This window comes from Phyllobates terribilis, unplaced genomic scaffold, assembly GCF_046119375.1.
Source record: "Phyllobates terribilis strain yellow unplaced genomic scaffold, ASM4611937v1 Scaffold_3__8_contigs__length_932513732, whole genome shotgun sequence".
NCBI classification, from domain to species: domain Eukaryota; kingdom Metazoa; phylum Chordata; class Amphibia; order Anura; family Dendrobatidae; genus Phyllobates; species Phyllobates terribilis.
The window spans coordinates 807,411,802-807,436,150 of NW_027362763.1; the positions used below are offsets into that span (position 1 = coordinate 807,411,802).

General features: G+C 43.4%; 1 protein-coding gene across 11 annotated transcripts in view; it reads right to left on the reverse strand.

The window, feature by feature from the left end:
• ARID1B (AT-rich interaction domain 1B) overlaps positions 1 to 24,349 on the reverse strand; it is a 712,135-nt gene that overhangs the window by 196,806 nt on the left and 490,980 nt on the right. For 7 of the 11 annotated variants that reach the window (XM_073672421.1, XM_073672423.1, XM_073672420.1 and 4 more), the window contains one exon: positions 23,832 to 24,138. In XM_073672421.1, the coding sequence (XP_073528522.1) occupies positions 23,832 to 24,138 (307 nt within the window). The remainder of the gene's footprint in view (positions 1 to 23,831; positions 24,139 to 24,349) is intronic. The other 4 variants (XM_073672426.1, XM_073672424.1, XM_073672419.1 and 1 more) reach the window with 1 other exon arrangement.

Genomic DNA, 24,349 nt, shown 5'->3' on the forward strand with positions numbered 1-24,349 from the left:
AAAACGATATAGCTCTGAGCATGTTTGGCCCTTAGTCACTTCTTTTAATCATTTCAGGGTTTGGAAACCGAGAAGCGCTTTAAAGAAGTACAAGGTAGGACCTATTGATCAGCTCCTAAGTATAAACAATAAATGATAAACAGAGCATGCAGCAATGAGTCTAGAACCTAATGACCCTTACACTTTGCGAGTAATGGGTACTCTCAGGACTTTGGTTTTTTTATGAAGCGTAGTCTAGGTGTCCACATCTCTAAAAGAAACCTCTACACACAGACCTAATATTTTGTAGTTATTATCAATGGAGGATTCCTAAATCAGCTTATATGACAACCAGGTCGGCATTATGGAAGGAAGGAGTGAAGTGGTGAACTGGGCAATTGCCCATGGCCCCCATTCTCATAGGACCCCCAGTGTTTTCAAGCAGAAGCTGCACTGGTAGTAGCAGTCCTGCATTATCAGTGCAATTTCCGAGGTTAGCACTGCTGCAGGACCTTTGGTGACATCACAGTCATGTGACCATGCATATGCATGTGTGTGTATATAAGTGTGTGCGCTATATGTATATACATGTGTGTTTATACGTGTGTTCTGTGTTCATACAATGTGTGTTTGTTGTGTGTGTATTATGTGTATATACATGTGTGCGTGTTATGTTATATGTATATACATATGTGTGCGGTATGTGTATATTAGTTTCTTTGTGTGGCATGTGTTCATACGTTTGTGTGTATGCTATGTGTACATGTGCAATGTGTATACACATACAGGTGCATCTCACTAAATTAGAATATCATCAAAAAGTTAATTTGTTTCAGTTCTTCAATACAAAAAGTGAAACTCATATTATATAGAGTCATTACAGAGTGATCTATTTCACGTGTTTATTTCTGTTAATGTTGATGATTATGGCTTACAGCCAATGAAAACACAAAAGTCATTATCTCAGTAAATTAGAATAATTAACAAAAAACCACCTGCAACGGCTTCCTAAGCATTTAAAAAGGCCCCTTAGTCTGTTTCAGTAGGCTCCACAATCATGGGAAAGACTGCTGACTTGACAGATGTCCACAAGGTCCCAGAGTTCCAATTTTCATTTGGAAATCAAGGTCCCAGAGTCTGGAGGAAGAGTGGAGAGGCCACAATCCAAGCAGCTTGAGGTCTAGTGTGAAGTTTCCACAATCAGTGATGGTTTTGGGAGCCATGTCATCTGCTGGTGTAGGTCCACTGTGTTTTATCAAGACCAAAGTCAGCACAGCCATCTACCAGGACATTTTAGAACACTTCATGCTTCCCTCTGCCGACAAGCTTTTTGGAGATGGAAATTTCATTCTCCAGAAAGACTTGGCACCTGTCCACACTGCCAAAAGTACCAATACCTGGTTTAAAAACAACAGTATCACTGTGCTTGATTGGCCAGCAAACTCACCTGACCTTAACCCCATAGATAATCTATGGGGTATTGTCAAGAGGAAGATGAGAGACACCAGACCCAACAATGAAGACAAGCTGAAGGCTGCTATCAAAACAACCTGGGCTTCCATAACACCTCAGCAGTGCCACAGGCTGATCACCTCCATGCCACGACGCATTGATGCAGTAATTGATGCAAAAGGAGCCCCGACCAAGTATTGAGTGCATTTACTGAACATACATTTCAGTAGGCCAACATTTCGGATTTTAAAACACATTTTTCAAGCTGTTATAAAGTATTCTAATTTACTGAGATAATGACTTTGGTGTTTTCATTGGCTGTAAGCCATAATCATCAACATTAACAGAAATAAACACTTGAAATAGATCACTCTGTTTGTAATAACTATATAATATAGGAGTTTCACTTTTTGCATTGAAGAACTGAAATAAATTAACTTTTTGATGATATTCTAATTTAGGTCGACGCACCTGTATGTGTGTGAGCATGTAATGTGTGTGCAATATTTAGTTTGTGTATAACATGCATTGTGTGTATTATGCTGCCGTATGTGTAACATTTCACGTGCATGTGGCATCCATTTTTAAATACCAGTAGTGTAGACATGAGTTTGCATGTGTAAAGATGGATGCTCATTCATTGTGTGATTGGATGGTTTATGGTGGAACAAAAATCAGTATATTCGGCAGAACATTGCTTGAGTAAACGGGAGATGTGCAGCTGATAACATGATATATACGCGATATGTGCGGGGACAAAATTATCTATTAGTTATCCCTATGAGATAGCCAGCGATGCTAAGAGGGTCCAATGACCTGACTAGATTTCCAGTATTTATCCAATTTGCAATGTATTCTCAATTCAGCATTTCTGTGGCCAGTTAGAAGGTGTGACTTAAACCATTAACTAATGCAAGTCTGTAAGGATACTTTATAGTTGTTACCCAAAACTTTTGTATTTTTTTTCTTAAGGAGCTAAGAACTTATAGAAAGCCATTAAAGACATTGCCTTTTTCTTCTGTAACTCCTTTAAAGATGCCATAGACTTTTCATACTTTAAAGATGGTTTATAATTATGTTCAAAGCTGTTAAGGTGAGCCTGACAGCTGATACATGCTGCCCAATCCATGGCCAGCATGTATCAGGCACAAGCTGTATGATATCAGCCAGGTATGTTTGACTGAAATGCTGTGGTGTTTCAGTGAAAGACATACTTTAAGAGCCGCCGGAGACAGAGACCAGCGTGGCAGACTAGTTAAACAGGCGTGTCCTCAGCGAATTCTCCTCGCCCGCTGCCCTGGATTGACAGAGGTCTGTCTATACGAGGCTTATCAAATCCAGGAGAGTGGGCAGGGAGAAGCTGCCAGAGACACGCCTGTCTGACTAGTCTATAGCACAGTCTCAGTCCACAGCAGCTATTAAAGCGGGGGTGCAGGCTTTCTGTATAATTTCTCTTTGGATCTACGCTGCAGAATGCTGACAGTTTGTAATATACTTTCTGTCAGCATTCTGCATCTTTGCCTAGATACCAAATTTGCCATGTGACCAGCTTCGCTCCTGATTTTGGAGAAGTTAGTCACACCCCGTCTACAGTTTTCTTGATCAAAGACTAGCTATAACATCACAACTGATGTTACGCCCAGTCTCTAGCAGGCACTCGTCCTGTGCAGAAAGCCATGGCACTGTTAAAGCTAGGTAGTGCAGGACTGGCCTGTGAGAATGCGGATTGGACTGAGCTGCCCAATCAGCTGTGAGGAGGACGGACATTTCAAGTATGTTCACAGCAAGCGCTTTAACTTTACAGAGTCCTCTCTTCCATCAGCTGATTGGACAGCTAAGTCCAATAAACTGTATTAGCTCTGGCATCCACTTCCTAGGAGTCTAAGCTGTGTCAGAGGCAGCTGGCCAGCATGGCTAATTTGTACATGTCATTAACAAACTCAACAGACCCAGATCTCCAGCAGAGCTCCTGGTCTCTAACACACTCAGCCAATGAGAGGAGGTGGGTGGGGCTAGGGCACTGACTCCTCCCATTGCAGCTTTGACATTGCTGCTGTGATGTAACCAGCAGCAGAGCAGTAGTCCAAACAGGAGAGAGTGAAGGAGGATTAGTGCTGGGACAATGCAGGGCTAAGAGTCGGATAGCAGGGCCAAGGACTGTGTACGCAATCCTTTCTGTAGCTGATCATTTCTAACAGGACCCTAAATCCCCTGCCTGCACAAAAGAGTGAGTATATATGTTTATGTATGCTCAAAGTGTATAAAGTGTGTATATGTGAAAGTCATATGTTTGCATGTACTGTATATATGCGTTTGTGAATATATATATATACCCACACTCCAGTGTCTAATGTGAGCTTGGTGTGCATGTGGCACGTGTCTTATGTGACACTGGCATGTGTGTCTAGTGTGTGACTAGTTCCGTCCAATCAGCTGTTTTAATGCTGATACAGCACTGTATGGATGCAGAAACTCTGTAAAAGGAGGGACATTTCAAGTATAATCACAGCGGTGACTCCTATGCCGGGGATGCCAGCGCTGAAACAGTTTATTATCTCCTTAATGACAGTTGATGCGGCTTTTCGCGACAGCCGTTACGGGGCCTAATTCCTCAGTGCCGCTTCTTCACGGTGCTGACGAATAAGTGTATAGCGCTCCCCAGCGAGCAAAATCCAGCGGATGACAGCTGCATATGAGAGCTGACATCCTGCATCATCGGCCCCCGACCAGTTTTTGAAACGATTGAGGGCAATTAACCCTTTAAATGCAGCTGTGAATCCAAACAGCGGCATCTAAGTGGTTAAAAGGAGGGTAAAATATCTCCTTTAACAGTATAGAATCCCCGCGAAAAAGCAAAAAGAAGTATGTTAAAAAAATAATTAAACATACAAAAAACACACACAAATCACAAAAAGAAGAATTGTCACTAAAAATGCAGGTTTTCTGTAAAAACAACAAAAAAGAAAAAATTACAGATAATTGGCACGTCCGAAATAACCCAAACTATAAAACGGTTATGTTATCAAATTCATGAGAACACCGTTAAAAAAAAAAAAAAAAATGTCCAAAATACAGCTATTTCATCATATGACGCACAAAAAGTGGTATAAATGGAAACGCAAAATAGTCCCTCAAAACAAGCCCTAATATGGCTCACTAGACATAAAATAAAGTTACATCTCAGAATATGGCAAGGAAAGAATTATTTTTTTTTTATAAAAAGGAATTTTAACTGTGTACAGTAGCAAAACATAAAAAAATATATACATCTGGTATCACCGTAATTGCACTGACCCGAGGAATAAATCAGTCTTATCACTTACACTGCAAGAAAAACAGCATGAAAATAAAAACTATTCTTATACTGTTGTTTATTTGTTCATTCTGCCTTCCAAATATTGGAACAAGGCTCGGTTCACATTTATCCTGTGCTCTCCACTGAGCGCTTATGTCGGGGTTTCTGTGTAAATCACCAAAACCACGATTCAGACAAAACCCCCGATGGAACCACTCACTTATGAGGCAGGTGTGATTCACTTTGGACTCAGTCTGGTCTCTGTTCTGGTGGTGCCACGTTATTCTAGGCGTCTTTTTAGTGCACAAGTGTGGATGACCATAATGCTGTACATGCTTAAAAAGATGGATACCACCGAAGCAGACGCCAAACGGAGTCTAAAGTGTGTCCAACTGCCTCATTATAGTGAGTTGTTCCATCAGGGGGGTTTGTATGAATTGTGTTTTTGGAATTTACATGAAAACTGCAAGATGCAAGTGCTCAGCGCAGAACACAAGAATGTGATCCCAGTCTTATACTGAAAGCGATCAAAATTTTTTTATGTACCTGGGTGATAGACCAGATTGCCCTATTTATCACCCATCTACGGGCACAGCGCACAGAGTGACGATTGTCAGTTGTTGGCAGAGAGACCAAGCGGTCATGTAACTGCAAGTATGCAATATGCGTAATGCAGGATGCAACATTCAGACGCAGAGATGGCGGATCAGTCTGTGGCTGGGTCTGGCCGGAGCCATATACCCCTGGGGGCTATGCTCAGCCATCTTCCCAAGTTTACAGGGGATGGCATGTCACTTTGGGACTGGGCAGAAAGACTGAGAAGTATGCTACGCATGTATCCCCTTGACCCTCTAGCCCAGGCGGAGCTGGCCCTCCTAACCCTTGATGTAGAGGCCCGACAGACTGTGATGTACCGCCCACCTGGGGACCGTGACACCGTGGATAAAGCGCTAAAAATTCTAGAGGACATGCACGGTGACACTACAGATTTGGGACACTTGCGCTTACGGTTGTTTCAGCGGGTCCAAGGGGAAAATGAGACCATAAATCAGTATGTTAATGCATTACAGGAAGTGACGGCCCATATCACTAAGAAAACTCGAGATGGGAACCGAGGACTGGGACCATTGGATGAGGTGTTGCGTGACCAACTGATTGCTGGCTTGAAAGACCCTTCCCTGAGGCAGATCCTGAAGGAGCGGCTGCGATTGAGCCCTGATATGGGCTTCCTGGAGGTAGGGGCTGAAGCTAGAGTCCTGGAGAGAGAAGTTCCTGTTCTCAAAGCCACAGTTAGAAGTCATGAGGCAATTGCTCCTGGATTCACCAACCAAGAGCCCGATTGGGTACGGGAAATTCGAGACATTCGGGGTGAGCTGAATGCTATTAGGAAGACTCCTACTGCCCCCTTGCCGACGGACCGTACTGCTCAACGCGGACGGAGACCAGAACGAGAAAGACGTTCCTATCCGGCCCCAGCACGACATGTACCCGACCTATCGGCAGAACGAGGACCGGAGTGCTGGACCTGTGGAGGTAGGGGGCATATCTCCAAAGACTGTCCCAACCGAGAAAGGAGGAGGAGGGGACAGCCATTAAACTAAAATGCCCCATGGTTGTGGAGCATACCGTGGGGTCTCGAGCTTCGAAGAGTAGAAGAGGGAGCTCTGAAGACATTGTCTCCGAGAGGCCCATTATCTGGGCTGAATTCAATGGGCAGCGGATCCGCTGTTTGCTGGACACCGGGTCTCAAGTGACCACTATGCCTGAGACGTACTTCCAAAGTCCCTTTCCTGAAGTCGCTCGTTCCTGCCGGGAACCCACTGTCAAACTGGTGGCGGCTAATCAACTACCTATCCCAGTAGCGGGAGTAGTATGGATGTCCGTGCGGGCATGTGGAAAGGACCTCGGTCGAAAAGGGATCGTACTGACCACAGGGCCCGGAGGCGATGGGCCCAGCATGAATGTGCTGAAAGAAGTCGGACAGTTCCTGGCTAAGGGCTGTAGCAAAAACAACTGGACCCGCGCCACTCGAGACCCAGCTAACAAGAGAGTGTTCCAGCACCTCGTGCGGGTCAGTCAGATTCAAAAGTTGCCCACTACCTCTCCAGTACCTTGGTAAGGTACCGATACCGCCCGAAGTCACAATGACACTGCCGGAGGGACAGACTGTACTCACTTTGCCGGTGCTGGCACATGTGTCCTTAGAGGGCGTGGACATTCAAATTGAACCAATGGAGGGAGAAGAAGCGCCCTCTGGACTCCTGATTGCTCGAACTCTGGCCACTGTGCGGCACGGTCGAGTACCCGTGCGCTGCATCAATTTAAGTGGCACCAGTTTACAGTTGTTGCCCCGACAAGAGATGGCGTGAGTGTGCATAATGCCAGAGGCCCTTACTAGAGCTGACGCTATAGGGCTGGCACATGTGGAAGGAAAGCCATGGACCCTAGAGGTGTCCCTCAATAGCCAGGAACATGGAAGAGAACCGTTGGCTGGACGCCACCTCCTGGAAGAAATGGAAGCTAATCTGACTGAGTTTTCTACTGGACAAGTAAGGCAGATCGAACAACTTCTACAGCGATATCAGGGAGTGTTTCACAGCATGAAGATGATTTCGGGTGCACTCGGGACATTCAGCACGAAATACCCACCGGAAATACTGCTCCCATCCGAGAGAGATATCGGCAGATCCCGTCTCAAATGTACCAGGAGGTGAAAGAGCTGTTGGCCCACATGTTGCGGAACGGTGTGATCCGTGAAAGCCTGAGTCCCTGGGCGGCTCCGATCGTGCTGGTCCGAAAGAAGGATGGTACCCTGAGATTCTGCGTAGACTATCGAAAGCTGAATGCCAGTACAGTACGGGACTCCTATCCACTGCCCCGAATCGAAGAGTCTCTATCTGCACTAGGGAGCGCCAAATTCTTCTCCTCCCTCGACCTGGCCAGTGGCTATTGGCAGGTCCCAGTAGCTGAGAAGGATCGTCCGAAGACAGCTTTTGTTCTCCCTATGGGCCTGTTTGAGTTCAATCGAATGCCATTCGGACTAACAAATGCGCCAGAAACCTTCCAACGGCTGATGGAGAGATGCTTGGGGGACCTCAACTTTGAAGCCACTTTAATATATCTGGACGATATAATTATCTATTCCGCTATGTTTGAGGATCATCTCCGCCGATTGGAACAAGTGTTAGAACAGCTACAAAGGCACGGCCTGAAAATTATGCCTCGTAAGTGTCGTCTCTTCAAACGAGAAATTGAATATCTGGGGCACACTGTATCCAGTGCAGGGGTGCACCCCACTGCGGAGAAAGTAGCTGCCGTGCAGAAGTGGCCCACGCCCGCCAATCTAAGGGAACTAAGGGCGTTCCTGGGGCTTGCTGGATACTACCGCAGATTCATTAAAGACTTCGCTAAGACTGCGATCCCGCTCAATGAATTGCTGAGAGGAACGGCAGGGGGGGCCAAGCGGCAGCCCATTCAGTGGGGCCCACGACAAGAAGAGGCATTCTGAGCATTGAAAATGGCGCTAACAGATGCCCCAATTCTGGCCTACGCTGACTTTTCGCAGCCTTTCATGTTGTACACTGATAGAAGCTTGCATTGGCTGGGAGCAGTGCTGGCTCAAGTACAAGGAGGGAAAGAGCGAGTGATCGCGTATGCCAGCAGGTCACTCCGAGATACGGAGAAGAATCCGGACAACTACAGTTCGTTTAAGCTGGAGCTACTGGCACTGGTGTTGGCCATGACCGAGAAATTTGCTGAGTACTTGTCAGGGTCAGAAGTGCAAGTGCGGACAGATAACAACCCTTTGGCCCACTTGGAGAACGCCAAACTGGGCGCCTTAGAACAGCGGTGGGTCGCAAGGATGTCCAAATTCCAGTATAAAATTGCCTATCGGTCCAAGGCCCTGAACACACATGCAGATGCCCTGTCCCAGGTCACTCAGGCGGAGCCGAAGAAGGACAGAGATGAGGAGCTCGAAGGCGACGAGATCCCGGATTTCAGCCAGTTTGCCGCTGCTGTGGTCGACGCCCAAGAGACCAGAGAGGAGCTGAGGCCCACTCAGATTCTGGGCCGTTCAAGAGACGAATGGATACATCTGCAGCAATCCGACCCGGAGCTAGCAAAGTTGAGAGAATGGGTCGCCCTTAATCAGAGACCCGACCAGGAAACTAGAGCCTCTTCACTTCCAACTACCCTACAAATCCTAGGCCAGTGGGAGAGGCTCCTCCTGAAGGACGGTTTGCTATGCCAAAGAATCCAGCTGCCTCGAGAGTTTGATGTTACCTGGCAAGTGGTAGTTCCAGGAGCGCTAGTAACACAGTTAGCCCAAGAAGCTCATAGAAGAGGTGCTCACTTCGGAGTAGAAAAGATCTTCTGGTGGTTGCAACGGCTGGTGTATTGGCCTCAACTGAGGCAAGAAGTCGAGGGGGTCTGCCGAACATGTCGCCAGTGTGAGTTGAACAAGCCCCCGGAGCAAAGAGCTCCCATTCAGACCATCCGAACTTCTGCCCCCTTGGAAGTCTTGATGATTGACTACCTGATGGTAGGAACTTCATACAACGGTTATGGACACTGTTTAGTCATGACTGATCACTTCACCAAGTTCGCAGTAGTGACGCCCACTAAAGATCAGACGGCAGAAGCGGCAGCCAAGGCCATCTGTCAAGATTTCATCCGGATTTATGGGTGCCCGAAGCGAATACATTCTGACCAGGGAGCCTGCTTCCAAGGACGAGTGATGGATGAGCTATACCGCATCTATGGGATCGACCGTTCCCGGACAACGCCCTACCACCCGCAAGGGAACGGTGCATGCGAGCGCTTTAACTGAACCCTGTTGCAAATGTTGCGAACACTGGAAGCGGACAAAAAGATGAAGTGGCCCGAATTTGTGTCCGAGCTGGTGTAGGTGTATAATAATCGAGTTCATGCAACCACCGGCTACACCCCCTACATGTTGCTGTTTGGAAGAAGTGGCCGAGAAATCACCGAACTGGAGCTAGACTCAGAAGACCCCGGCCCGGGCAGTAGCCCAAGTACCTGGATTCGAGAACACTAGCGTCTACTCCATAACGTGAGAAGACTGGTTGCTCAGAAGTTTCAGGAAGTAGAGCATGCAGTTCGGATCGCTTCAGCCAGGAGATCGAGTGCTGGTGAGGGCTAAAAGATTTGGGAGTAAGCTGGACCATCGTTGGGAGGCAATACCATATCGGGTGGTGAAGAAGGATCACCCAGACAACCCCGTCTACGAGGTTAGGCCCGAAGGGGATGACGCCGTGACATCCAGGGTGTTGCACCGTAATATGTTGCGACCTTGCTCCTCTGAAGCAGAAGTCTAACGGGGCTGGGCCATCAGACGTATTGGCTGAAGTGCCACATACAGGAACGTTGGGGGATGAAGAAGGATGGGCCACAATGCAGTTGGAACTCAGAATGAGTCGGGAAATGATTTGCAATCCCCAGTAGTTTAGTTCATTCCTCCGATCTCCAGGAGTCTCCTCCGCAAGAAGAGCCCTGCAGAACTGAGCGGGCTAATGACGGAATTCCTCCTAACCGGTATGCTCAGGAAGAGTTTATCTGGTCTCGAAATCAACAGAAAACGTAGGAGTGTACCCAACTCCTGTCTGAGCTTGCACTGCCTGGAAGGAGACATCAATTCTGCGAGAAGTCCACTCGCCCGTGGACTGGCGAGCAAAAAGGAGGGAGGAATGTAGAACAGGCAAGAAAGCTTGTAAAAGAACTTCAACATGACGTTTCAAGGATGGAGCGAGACTGCCATCTACTGGCCAGATACAGTCAAGCGGAACCAAAATATGCAAGGGAAGTTGCAGGGAGAGCAGGTTCAGATGCTGGACCTGATCAGGTGACTTCCAGTAAGGAGTTCCGGGAGATAGGAGGCCAGCGCGCCAAACCTGAGGGGTCTTTGGCGCCAAGCAGCAGAAAGGAGCAGATGTGCGCCCTGCGTTCTGAGACACCCCGCGTGACAGGCCAAATCCAGAGGCCTGAAAGGTGCTCCTGCTGTGCACCAGTAAAAGAGCTCCGGATCCCTCACAGCTGTGACCCAAGTGCTGTGCCTGCTGAGGAGACTAGGAACCTGATCGTGGTGCTGAGTGAGCTCGCGGAACCCGACGTTGCCCACCGACAGATGAGGCCTTGACCCCCCTATCCAAAGCTCAAGAGACTGCTTCCAACGGCCAAGCAGAGAGGAGTTGAGAGACGGTTGCCCCAGGAAAGTCACGCCAGCCGAGGCAGAGGAGCTGCATACGTGAGCAGGGCCGTCACTTCCACTGTTCACCCACGGTACCGGGGACAATTGGGTTTAGGTACTCAGGTTGGGAGGGGAACAGTTGGGGCTTAAGTAGCACAAGGTGATTTAATTGAATTTATCCGTTAGAGACTCACGGCCTAGCGGGAATAACCGGTGACCCCCGCTAGGGCCAAATGCACAGTTAAAGAACTTGCGTGGTGTCTCCCATGATTGAGGGCATCACCTTAGTTTGAGAGACTGCGCCTTACTTTGAGAAATTTCGTGTTTTTCTGATATTTCAAACCACTGTTCATTACCCTTGTTGCTAATCCCTTGTTTCAGTATACCTGTTGTATAAAACTGTTTACAATCATCTCTGACTGTTCTCGCCTTGTGTCTCTGTGCGTTGCATTCCGGCACCTGCATTACACGTACACTCAGCCACATTCTGACTAGACGCGTGTGGCATCGGTCAATGCACCTCCAGAGAATCCTCACAGCGTGCTCTGCGCCCAATGGGAGGATTCACACAGTGGCTGCAGACATTCATGATATACATTGACCACCCCTTTAAATAAAATGCATGTGTAAATATATAAACTTAACTGTATATGTACATAAGTATATGAAAGAAGAATTATAGACTAGATATATGCATGTATAAATCATTACAATAAAATATATATATTACACAGATGGTAAACTGATCTACTATAGACTAACACTAGGTGCTATATATAGTTTTCATTACACAGTATTCATGTGTGTATGAGGGGGGATATGGGGACATGTGACAAGTTTATTACCACTATAGATGTGATGTGACGTACATGCTGCATTACAGATGAGAACACAGAATCGTTCCTCTGTCACCTCCAGTGAATAAATGACAGAGGGCAGTGCTGGGGCAGGTACTAACAGCCAATGAGTGTGCAGTGGGCAGGCAGAAGGCAGGGCTGGGGCAGATACTAAAAGCCAATGAGTGTGCAGTGGGCAGGCAGAAGGCAGGGCTGGGGCAGATACTAAAAGCCAATGAGTGTCCAGTGGGCAGGCAGAAGGCAGGGCGGGGGCAGATACTAACAGCCAATGAGTGTGCAGTGGGCAGGCAGAAGGCAGAGCTGGGGAAGATACTAAAAGCCAATGAGTGAGCAGGCAGAAGGCGGGGCTGGGGCAGATGCTAAAAGCCAATGAGTGTGAAGTGGGCAGGCAGAAGGCAGGGCTGGGGCAGATACTAAAAGCCAATGAGTGTCCAGTGGGCAGGCAGAAGGCAGGGCTGGGGCAGATGCTAAAAGCCAATGAGTGTGCAGTGGGCAGGCAGAAGGCAGGGCTGGGGCAGATACTAACAGTCAATGAGCGAGCAGGCAGAAGGCGGGGCTGGGGCAGGCACTAACAGTCAATGGGTGTCCAGTGGGCTGGGCTGAGGCAGATACTAACAGCCAATGAGTGTGCAGTGGGCAGGCAGAAGGCAGGGCTGGGGCAGATGCTAAAAGCCAATGAGTGTGCAGTGGGCAGGCAGAAGGCAGGGCTGGGGCAGATACTAACAGCCAATGAGTGAGCAGGCAGAAGGCGGGGCTGGGGCAGGCACTAACAGTCAATGGGTGTCCAGTGGGCTGGGCTGAGGCAGATACTAACAGCCAATGAGTGTGCAGTGGGCAGGCAGAAGGCAGGGCTGGGGCAGATGCTAAAAGCCAATGAGTGTGCAGTGGGCAGGCAGAAGGCAGGGCTGGGGCAGATGCTAAAAGCCAATGAGTGTGCAGTGGGCAGGCAGAAGGCAGGGCTGGGGCAGATACTAACAGCCAATGAGTGAGCAGGCAGAAGGCGGGGCTGGGGCAGGCACTAACAGTCAATGGGTGTCCAGTGGGCTGGGCTGAGGCAGATACTAACAACCAATGAGTGTGCAGTGGGCAGGCAGAAGGCAGGGCTGGGGCAGATACTAACAGCCAATGAGTGTGCAGTGGGCAGGCAGAAGGCAGGGCTGGGGCAGATGCTAAAAGCCAATTAGTGTGAAGTGGGCGGGTAAAGGAGGGGTTGGACACTGCACCCGGGGTCAGGGCTACCTCTAGCTGTGAGCTTAGGAAAATAAGCCCAGTAAGCTGCTTGGTCTGGTAGAGCCAGATATATACATCAGGTGCAGGAAATGAAGTTAAATTCAGGAGGAACGGAGGGTAGAAACAAAAAACAAATTGTATAGGGGTGTTGTGTATTACAATACAGCACAGATTAGTAAAAAAAAAAAAAAAAACTTTTAATATTTCTGGGTCGGACTGCATCTAAAATATGTTTTTCTCTGTAATGTTGCAGCATTTCAAAGTCAAACGTACCTCGCTGTGTTCGTACAGCCAGTGCCTGATACATGCTGTCAAGCTACTCTTTTAAGAGAACCTAACATATTTATTAATTTTTCCTATTTTCCTATTAAGAGTCTGTGCACATTTCAATATTTGCAGTAGATTTTTCTGATGCATAGTGTTAGCAGGAAAAGCACACTGCACGATGATTTTTGCTGCATTTTTACCATGCGCTGCATGTGTTGTTGATGCTTTTTTTTCCCATTTCTTTGAATGGGTGAAAATAATTTACATATTGCACATTTGAACAAACGCTTTAAGGCCACGTTCACACATTCAGTCAGTATTTTACCTCAGTATTTGCAAGCCAAAGCCAGGAGTGGTGATATACAGAAGTAGTGACATGTTTCTATTACACTTCTCCTCTGATTGTTCCTCACCTGGTTTTGGTTTACAAATACTTTTGCAAAAAAAATCACCAAATACTCAAAGTGTGCATGAGGCCTTAGGCTGTGTGCCCACGTAGCATTTTTCAAGCGTATATGCTGCGGAATTTCCGCAGCGTAAACGCTTGAAAAACGCATGTATATCCGCACCCCATGGTCCCCAATGGGATTCCGCAAGTTCTATGCACATGCTGCGGATTTTTCCGCAGCGTTTATGCCGCGTTCAAAAATCCGCAGCATGTCATTTAATTTTGCGTTTCCGCAAGCGGAATTGCCTTTGTCCAATGCATAAAAAACGCAAGGCAATTCCGCATGTGGAAAACGCGTGATAAACGCGCGAAAAATGCGCGATAAACGCGTGCGGAATTCCGCATGCGTTTTTCCGGGAGAGGACTTGCATTTATGCAGCAGAAATTTTCTGCTTCATAAATGCAACGTGGGCACATAGCCTTAAAGTGTTTTTCCAAATCTGCAAGGAAAGAAATAAGCAGCATGTGCATGACGTTTCTAAAATCTCATTCACTTTACTGGTGCTGTAAAACACTTTTTTACGCAGTAAAAACTTGCAGAATTGTGGCAAGAATGCAACATGTGAAAAAGTGCTAAAAAGGCGCTTGAACTGCTTGCAGATTGGTGAGACTCCAGATCCTGAGACCTCCACCAATTGTGCACTAGACCTCTGAGAAGTGCACATCCCAGCTGATAAACGTACAGCTCCTGCTTGAGGGCATACACAGCCTGGTGCATGGATTCATTAGAAAGCATAGGGTACAAGCTTTCCATTGAATCTGTACTCCGGGCTAAGTGCAGGTTCAGACAGGAGCTGTGTGCTCCGGTTTGCTAAAGTACACATTGCTCAGGGGTCTAGTGCATGATAGCTGGGGTTCTAAGGACCTGGACCTCAAGCTACAAGCAGTTCAAGTGCCTGTTAAACAGGAGAAATCAATAAAAAAATGTCATGACTGATCAGCTCAGAAGTTGTCATATACTGCCTGGATGCAGGGTAAGGTTATGTTGACACAAGTTATATTTAAAGAGGACCTTTCATGGTCACATAGTGGACCCACTATGTAATAGTGGCTTATAAGTAGAATAAGACTTATTTTTAATTTCGCCTCTTCATTGCAGAAATATTAGCAATCAAACATATTTGGCACCTAATTGGTTTAAGGGGTTGTCCGAAAAAAAAGTTTAATTTTATCTTAAATGTATATTTAATGTAATAATCTAATAACTTTTCTAATATAATTTAATGAAAAATTCTGTATCATTCCCCCTCTATCTTCCTGCTTTTTGTCCCATTTGAGTAGTGCTACAATGGAAACACATGGCCTTGAAGTAATCCTGGTAAAGTGCCTATAATGTCCAATTTTATTTATTTACCAACCACGCGTTTTAAACTCTACTTCTCTAGAAATTTGGGGGTTATTGCTTATAAGTGTAAGTCAAAAAGTCTGACGAAATGTAAAAGAAGACAAAGAATTTTAAATTACTGGCATTCAAGCACTAATATGAATGAATTGCAACATATAAATAGGAAATAGTATTGGACAACATTTAACTAAAATGCAGTTTTGCGAAGAAATAGCCAACTCCAAACCTGCCAATTAGGCATTAACAACACATAAAAAAATTGATGGCATCCTTTTATTTTTCACCTAACATAATAAATGGATATATTTTCCACAGGGAAAATTATTTTCAGTGTCAGAAACATGTGTTAATGACAATCTGTGACACAACTGTTGCTGTAAGCAAATTAATAGGAAAATGTTTTGGTCAAGTGTCACACATCTGATCTCTGCTGTCTCTACCAGAGGAAACAACCATCCATCTTCAACCTTTTATGTGCAGTAGAAATGAGCGGATGGATCGGTGGATCAAATTCAAATCGAATTTCCTGAATTACAAAGTTTCAAGTGAACTCAAACAATCTGCAATTCCATAAGATCAGCAAAAAGAGAACAAAATCAATGCCAGGTGGCATTTTACACATGCTGCACACTCAGTGAGCAAGCTAATGGTGTGCGGAATGGCAGTGCAAGCTTCCCCATAATGCCTTGCAGCAATCCAATCCCATGGTGCACCAGAGTCAATCAGGGGGCTATCATAGGCAGTATAAAACAAAGGTTTAACGCGATTGTAGCGTAGTACTTCAGTGCTGATGTACCAGATTGAAAATGGGAGTGATAGGGTAGTATTAACCAACTCATTGCAGATTTTGCAATTAAATCCAAATTCAAGGTTTGTATTTGTTTATAAATGAATGTGTGATGCAGTACCCCGAAACACAGTGTCTGCAAATTGAGTTTCTGCTTCTGGCTTTCATCCTAAGTCATGTGACAAGGCTCGTTAAAGGGTTGATATTGACTTTTAGAATTGCTACTTCCTATAGGTGGCACTAGAGTTCTAGTTCTCTTCCTGTCTGAAGAGACAATTTGTGTGATACTTTGTTTTGAGACACTATTTTTTATTTTTTTTTTTTAAGATAAAACTACATAATCCTGAACCTTAAACACAAGTGTTTACCTCTACTAAAGTATGGGCATTGTTTAAAATATTTTTTGAGCCGCTTCATTGCTCCAATAGTCTAATATTAGACATGTACCCACGCCACCTGAATACAACAGCCAGTTGCACGTGATTGCTATTGAAACTTAATTCTACCTACATTTTTGGGTCCGATCACATTTTGGAAAGGCACTTGGCTTTTTTTGACCTTCTACTTTAATATAAAAGGTCGCCTTTTATTTTTGTAATAAAGGTTTTAATATTCTACTCTAGATACCGTTCACCCTTTGACCATACTCATGTTATTGTCGCATGTTTGTTACCAATCGTGAATCTACGGGTAGCAACTTTGCATTTTAGATTTCATGAAATTACTTTTCCTTTTGGTTGAACGTCATTATTAAAAAAAAAAGAAAAAAAAAAAGAAGGGGTTAATGTTTTACAACTTTTTGACTATTAGCATTTAACAATCGTAGGCACCACAACAATACTGCTGGCTGTTGTGGCAAACTACTCTGAGTGCTTGTAGGGACCTTTTCATTTAGGGTTAAATTAGAAAGGGTAGCAGAATTTTAAATAAAAAATTATTTAAATTTCTTAACAAAATTTATAACTAACTGAAATGTTTTACTTTTGTCCAGAATGTTACCCATGCCATGTTTGGATTTAGCATATAGACATTGAAGGAAAAAAACAAACAAAAAAAAAACTAAGGACTACTGGTCACCTTTTATTATTGCATGATCTGAAATTTCGGAAGTTATTTAGAGATCATCCAAAAATGTATTTATCGTAAAGGTAAATCACTTTCTAACAGTCTTGTTAGAGCGCACATAATCACTCAAACTACCTAAACAGGTGTTTTTACGAACCCAGAACAACAGTACTTACCTGTGTATGAATTGCCAGAATTGTAATGCGATAATAAAAGGTGTCCATGTTCCTTTAATTGGGACCACTCTGGCATGCTGAAATAATCCCTCTGTTCGCTTTTCAAATCTGCCACTATATTCTTCTATGTACCCTATCTTGGGTAATCCACTTTTTCCCCCCAGAATAGAGGATGAAATCTTTTGCTCCTGGTTAAAAAATGGCTATTTTAGAGTGACACATTTCGGACAAAGAAACATATGGCCTTCAAAATAACATATTCAAGGTCTTTTAACTAGTTTGTCCTTAGGACACTGGAGAATTGGTCAACTTTCTTCACTTTTCCCTCCTAGAGCCTTCTATAAAAACGATAAAATAAATGTTCAAATACCGGCCCATTTCCACAATTTCCACCAACTTAGAAAATATCATTAAAATCATAACCAATGACCTTTCTAGATTTAATCATTCTGACCTCTCTTGGGTGGGAAAAATGTTGACATTCACACTCCCCAAAATTCTCTATATATTCAGAACCCTTTCGCTTATCATTCCTTCTTCCTTCCTTATAAAAATTCAAAATTTAATCAACTTTTTTGTCTGGAACTACAAGGCGGCCAGAGTTGCTTCAGACATACTCTATAAGAACAAGTACAATGGAGGTTTGGGACTCCTCGATATATCTGCTTACTACTTAACTAACCTGGTTAAGCAAAGTGTATACTGGATTAGACAAGAACCCTCACCCGCCTGGTTACACCTAGAACTTGTCCAAAACAATAACTGTCCCCACCAACATTTGTTACCCAAACATCTCTTTAAATCCACTTTATGTGAACCTTCACACTCCATTTTCCAAGCCTCTATTAAGGCTTGGAAGATGCTGGCAAAACTCAACAGAGGAACCAATAAATTTTAAAAGTTAAACATTTTTCCTTATCCCTCATTGCAACTATTTACAATTTTTCAATCACCGCCTCATGGACCCAATCCAGGATTAAAAAAAATCAAAGATATCCATAACGGAAACATATTTTCAACCTTAAAAGATATCAAATCCAAATTCGGCCTGCTATCCACAGATTTCATGTTCTTCATAATTTTGATAGAACTCGTCCATATACAGTAGAGACCAAAAGTTTGGACACACCTTCTCATTTAAAGATTTTTCTGTATTTTCATGGCTATGAAAATTGTACATTCACACTGAAGGCATCAAAACTATGAATTAACACATGTGGAATTATATACTTAACAAAAAAGTGTGAAACAACTGAAAATGTGTCTTATATTCTAGGTTCTTCAAAGTAGCCACACACCTGGAGTTGTGTTTGGGGTGATCCTGTTGAAAAATAAATGATGGTCCAACTAAACGCAAACCGGATGGAATAGCATGCCGCTGCAAGATGCTGTGGTAGCCATGCTGGTTCAGTATGCCTTCAATTTTGAATAAATCCCCAGTGTCACCAGCAAAGCACCCCCATACCATCACACCTCCTCCTCCATGCTTCACGGTGGGAACCAGGCATGTAGAGTCCATCCATTCACCTTTTCAGCGTCGCACAAAGACATGGTGGTTGGAACCAAAGATCTCAAATTTGGACTCATCAGACCAAAGCACAGATTTCCACTGGTCTAATGTCCATTCCTTGTGTTCTTTAGCCCAAACAAGTCTCTTCTGCTTGCGGGCTGTCCTTAGCAATGGTTTCCTAGCAGTTATTTTACCATGAAGGCCTGCTGCACAAAGTCTCCTCTTAACAGTTGTTGTAGAGATGTGTCTGCTGCTAGAACTCTGTGTGGCATTGACCTGGTCTCTAATCTGAGCTGCTGTTAACCTGCGATTTCTTAGGCTGGTGACTCGGATAAACTTATCCTCAGAAGCAGAGGTGACTCTTGGTCTTCCTTTCCTGGAGCGGTCCTCATGTGAGCCAGTTTCTTTGTAGCGCTTGATGGGTTTGCAACTGCATTTGGGGACACTTTCAAAGTTTTCCCAATTTTTCGTACTGACTGACCTTCATTTCTTAAAGTAATGATGGCCACTCGTTTTTCTTTACTTAGAATTTGTATTATGGTAAGAAAAAAGCAGCTAACAGTCTATTCAGTAGGACTATCAGCTGTGTATCCACCAGACTTCTGCACAACACAACTGATGGTCCCAACCCTATTTATAAGGCAAGAAATCCCACTTATTAAACCTGACAGGGAACACCTGTGAAGTGAAAACCATTTCCGGTGACTACCTCTTGAAGCTCATCAAGAGAATGCCAAGAGTGTGCAAAGCAGTCATCAAAGCAAAAGGTGGCTACTTTGAAGAACCTAGAATATAAGACATATTTTCAGTTGTTTCACACTTTTTTGTTAAGTATATAATTCCATATGTGTTAAAATTCATAATTTTGATGCCTGCAGTGTGAATGTACAATTTTCATAGTCATGAAAATACAGAAAAATCTTTAAATGAGGAGGTGTGTGCAAAATTTTGGTCTGTACTGTATTTCTTCTCAACAAATCTCCAAAATCTGAAATAGTCTGATCCCTCCTTTGTAATGTTGACCATAAGATGTTTTGGAGCACAAAACATCTATACAACTGCTTCAACAAAGACAACACTTTTATTAAAAGTTATTATTATGTCACGTTGGAAACAGATCTAAAAATCACATTGCACCTGAAACAGTGGGACAATGCCATTAACTATTCCTAAGCTTCTAATATTTCTATGAAATTCAGGAGTCATTTTATAAGCTTCTGGTTAGTTGGTATTACACTCCCTCCAGATTATCCCACATAAACCCTGAAAATTCCCCACTAAGCAGTAAGAATTGTGGCTTTCATGGCAACTTACTCCACATTTTCTGGAGTTGTCCTAAAATAAAAAATCTATGGAAACAAATCTCTCTCACTATAAAGAGACTCCTCAATAGAACACTCTTAATTACTCCCCAGATGGCTCTCCTTCTGTTGACCTTGAAGACTTGGACCCATCAGTTAGATATGTTATAATTCATACCTTCCTGGTGGTTAAAAATGCAATAGCTTATTTTTGGAAAAAAATCGATGTGCCTGGCTTATCTGACATTTTGGAAAAGATTTCCTTACATAACTCACTCGAACTCAGATTTGCCATTAATAATAATTGTCTGTAAAAACACTCTAAGAAATGGGATTGTTGGATTTCCACGTTTCCCAATCCTTAGTTTTATGTACCATAAACGCTTTACCTCCATTCCACATTATTACTTTTATACCGGTTCCTCCTTTCTTCCATGGTACAAAAGACCACACTTTGTTAAGTCTGACTAGATTATATTATGTTTTATTATGTTTTTGTCTTGTTATTATATGTTTAATCATATGTTACTATACTTACGATGATTATATGCTATATTACCCTTTGTAATTACGCAATTGAGTTCTCTAAATTTCCCCTCCCATCCCTTCCTTTCCCTCTGTTTTCTGTTATTTCTTCCCTACCCCCTTTAACATACCCTTTTAAAAGTTTAATAAAAACTATTGAAAAACAAATATCGGACAATTAAGACACACTTTGTCATTCTCATATTCCTTTCTGATTGAACACCTGGACCCTTATAAAACATGCTTACAGTATCAATGGGACAGAGATCTGGGTTGCACCTTAACGAGGGATTAGTGGAGGCGTATCTTCACCATGACATAAATCATTAATCAAAAACAAAACCAGTAGAAATGGTCGGCACTCCATTCTGGGAAAGGTGGTGCCAACATGCAGGGGGGGCGCAGGTCCAAATTTTAGCACCGGGGCCCATTGGACTATAGTTACACCACTGGGTGTAGCCAGTTTAAAATGTTAAAAGTCATGAAAAGTCCTCTCTAACTATGGTTTGCAATATGAATCTATATATAAAACACAGACACACACAGTTTTTGACTGCTTATATGATGCCATAAATAGGAAAGGTCAATTGCCAAACTCAAAGAGATTATAATATATATATAATGGATGGCTAAAAGATTTTTAATAAAAAAATATTTTATGTTGCCCAGTATAATGGGGATTTAAATCTTTAACAATCACTCTCCATTAGACTTTGGAGGCTTAAGTGTTTTAAGTTTATTCCAGGGGAAAAGTTTCAGTTCAAAGTAGTGTTTAAAGGAGTCGGTATGTAAACGAAAAATGCCACATTTTATCTATGGTTTCTTGTATCTCTTTTAGAAAGCAATAAAGAAGTCTCAATTTTTCCATAACCATTAGATCTATATTGACTGGACTCACTGATTTCGGCAGGACAAGCTTACCATATATGTATGAGGGATGTCGGGAAATTTTCCTAATGGCAGATGTTGGGAAAGAGAATGGTTGGGCATGTTGTATTTCAGCATCCCATGCCCTTTGTCCTTATGAGAGATAAAATGTTTCACAGTAGATTACTCCCCAGCTCCATTCAGAACACCCATGAGCATAGCGATGTGGAGTTTAAGAGGAGCTGTTCAGTCACCAGCTAAGGTGTTTGGCCATTTTTACTAGAAGAATCTTTTCAAAATTCAGATATGCCGTATAAAATTATTTTCAATTTCCCTTTGTTAACTATTGTATTCTCCATAATATAATTTTGGTTTTCTGTATTGTGCAATGCCAATACTATGAGGAGTCCATCATAAACTTAACTCTATTCGCAAATACATAAAGATCTGGAGTCCTTGGTTGGATACTTCAGGGCTGCCCACGAATCTTCTAATTAGAGATAGAATATTTACAATGCCACAGTGGGTACGGAAAGTATTCAGACCCCTTTACATTTTTCACTCTGTTTCATTGCAGCCATTTGGTCAATTCTAAAAAGTTAATTTTTTTCTCATTAATCTACACTCTACACCCCATCTTGACTGAAAAAAAACAGAAATGTAGAAATTTTTGCAACTGTATTAAAGAAAAACAAAACACATGATCATAAATATTCAGATCCTTTACCCAGTATTGAGTAGTAGCACCCTTTTGAGCTAGTACAGCCATGAGTCTTCTTGGGAATGATGCAACAAGTGTTTCACACCTAGATTTAGGGATGCTCTGCCATTCTTTCTTGCGGATCCTCTCCAGTTCCGTCAGGATGTATGGTGAACGTTTGTGGACAGCCATTTTCAGGTCTCTCCAGAGATGCTCAATTGGGTTTAGGTCAGGGCTCTGGCTGGGCCAGTCAAGAATGGTCACAGAGTTGTTCTGAAGCCACTCCTTTGTTATTTTAGCTGTGTGCTTAGGGTCATTGTCTTGTTGGAAGGTGAACCTTCGGCCATGTTTGAGGTCCAGAGCACTCTGGAAGAGGTTTTCATCCAGGATATCTCTGAACTTGGCCGCATTTATGTTTCCTTCAATTGCAACCAGTCGACCTGTCCCTGCAGCTGAAAAACACCTCCATAGCATGATGCTGCCACCACCAAGTTTCACTGTAGGGATTGTATTGGGCAGGTGATGAGCAGTGCCTGGTTATCTCCACATATACAGCTTAGAATTATCAACAAAAAGTTCTATCTTCGTCTTATCAGATCAGAGAATCTTATTTGTCATAGTCTGGGAGGCCTTCATGTGTTTTTGAACAAACTCTATGCGGGCTTTCATATGTCTTGCACTGAGGAGAGGCTTCCGTCGGGCCACTCTGCCATAAAGGCCCGACTGGTGGAGGGTTGCAGTGATAGTTGAGTTTGTGGAACTTTCTCCCTACTGCATCTCTGGAGCTCAGCCACAGTGATCTTGGGGTTCTTCTTTACCTCTCTCACCAAGGATTTTCTCCCACGATTGCTCAGTTCGGCTGGACGGCCAGGTCTGGGAAGACTTCTGGTGATCCCAAACTTTTTCCATTTAAGGATTATGGAGTCCACTGTGCTCTTAGGAACCTTGAGTACTGCAGAAATTCTTTTGTAACCTTGGCCAGATCTGTGCCTTGCCACAATTCTGTCTCTGAGCTCCTTGGGCAGTTCCTTTGAGCTCATGATTCTCATTTGGTCTGACATGCACTGTGAGCTGTGAAGTCTTATATAGACACGTGTGTGCCTTTCCAAATCAATTCCTATCAGTTTAATTAAACACAGCTGGACTCCAATGAAGGAGAAGAGCCATCTCAAGGAGGATCACTAGGAAATGGACAGCATGTGACTTAAATATGAGGGTCTGGATACTTATGACCATGCGATATTTCAGTTTTTCTTTATAATAAATTTGCAAAAATTTCTACATTCCTGATTTTTTTTCAGTCAAGATGGGGCGCAAAGTGTACTTTAATGAGAAAAAAATGAACTTTTTAGAATTTACCAAATGGCTGCAATGAAACAAAGAGTGAAAATTTAATTGGGTCTGAATACTTTCCGTACCGACTGTATACCTTAAATGTTAGTTATCTTTTTTTCTTCTTTTTCACCCTTCTACAAATTTTTTACTCTGTTATTCTAGAACTGCTCTGAAAATGAAAATGGTTCTCTCTGGAATGTTGGGATTTGGGTGTAGGGTGGGTTAGGGAATTGAATTTGAGATACTTTGTTTATATTTTATACTATGCAATCACTGTGTCATTTATGTTATTTGAAAGATGGAAAATTTGTATGTGGAGCTTTCAATAAAAAATATGTGATCAAAAAGACAGAAGTTAATTAAAATACAACCATTTTTCGAACTGTATGGTCTACATTACTTTTTTTTGTTCAGAAGAAGCAGAAAACAGAGGAAAACCACATATTGCATTATTCTTAAATTCTTAACACATCACCAGACATACCTATTTTGTGCTGAATTGGCAGCCGCCTGCATCACTGCCGCTGCAGCCTCCTGCGCCTTACGATTCACATTAGGCATGGGAGGGCCCATCCCTGGAATGACTTGCTGAGCGTTGGGAGTCATACTGCTCATGTTTCCAGGATATGGCCTGTTCTGTACTGCACTTCCAGGCATTCTTCCTATGTTCATGGAACTGCTTGGTCCGTGTCCATGCACCTGGCTGTTTGTATTCAGGTTCATGCCTGGACCAGGACCACTGTAGTTTGCGTTGGGTACCGCGGTATATGATGGAGGTCTTGGGTAGCTTCCTTAAATATTAAAAAATAAACAAATCTTAGAATAATTACACACTTCTAAAAAAAAAAAGTAAATTACAGTAAAAAAATCTTTACTGCAGTATCAATGGGTCCTAATACGGAACTATAAGATATTCTGGATTATCAGACACTCGACCAATGCACAGAATAATGTGTTTCTATACAAGCCAGATACGAAAGAGACAGAATTGCTCGTAAAAAG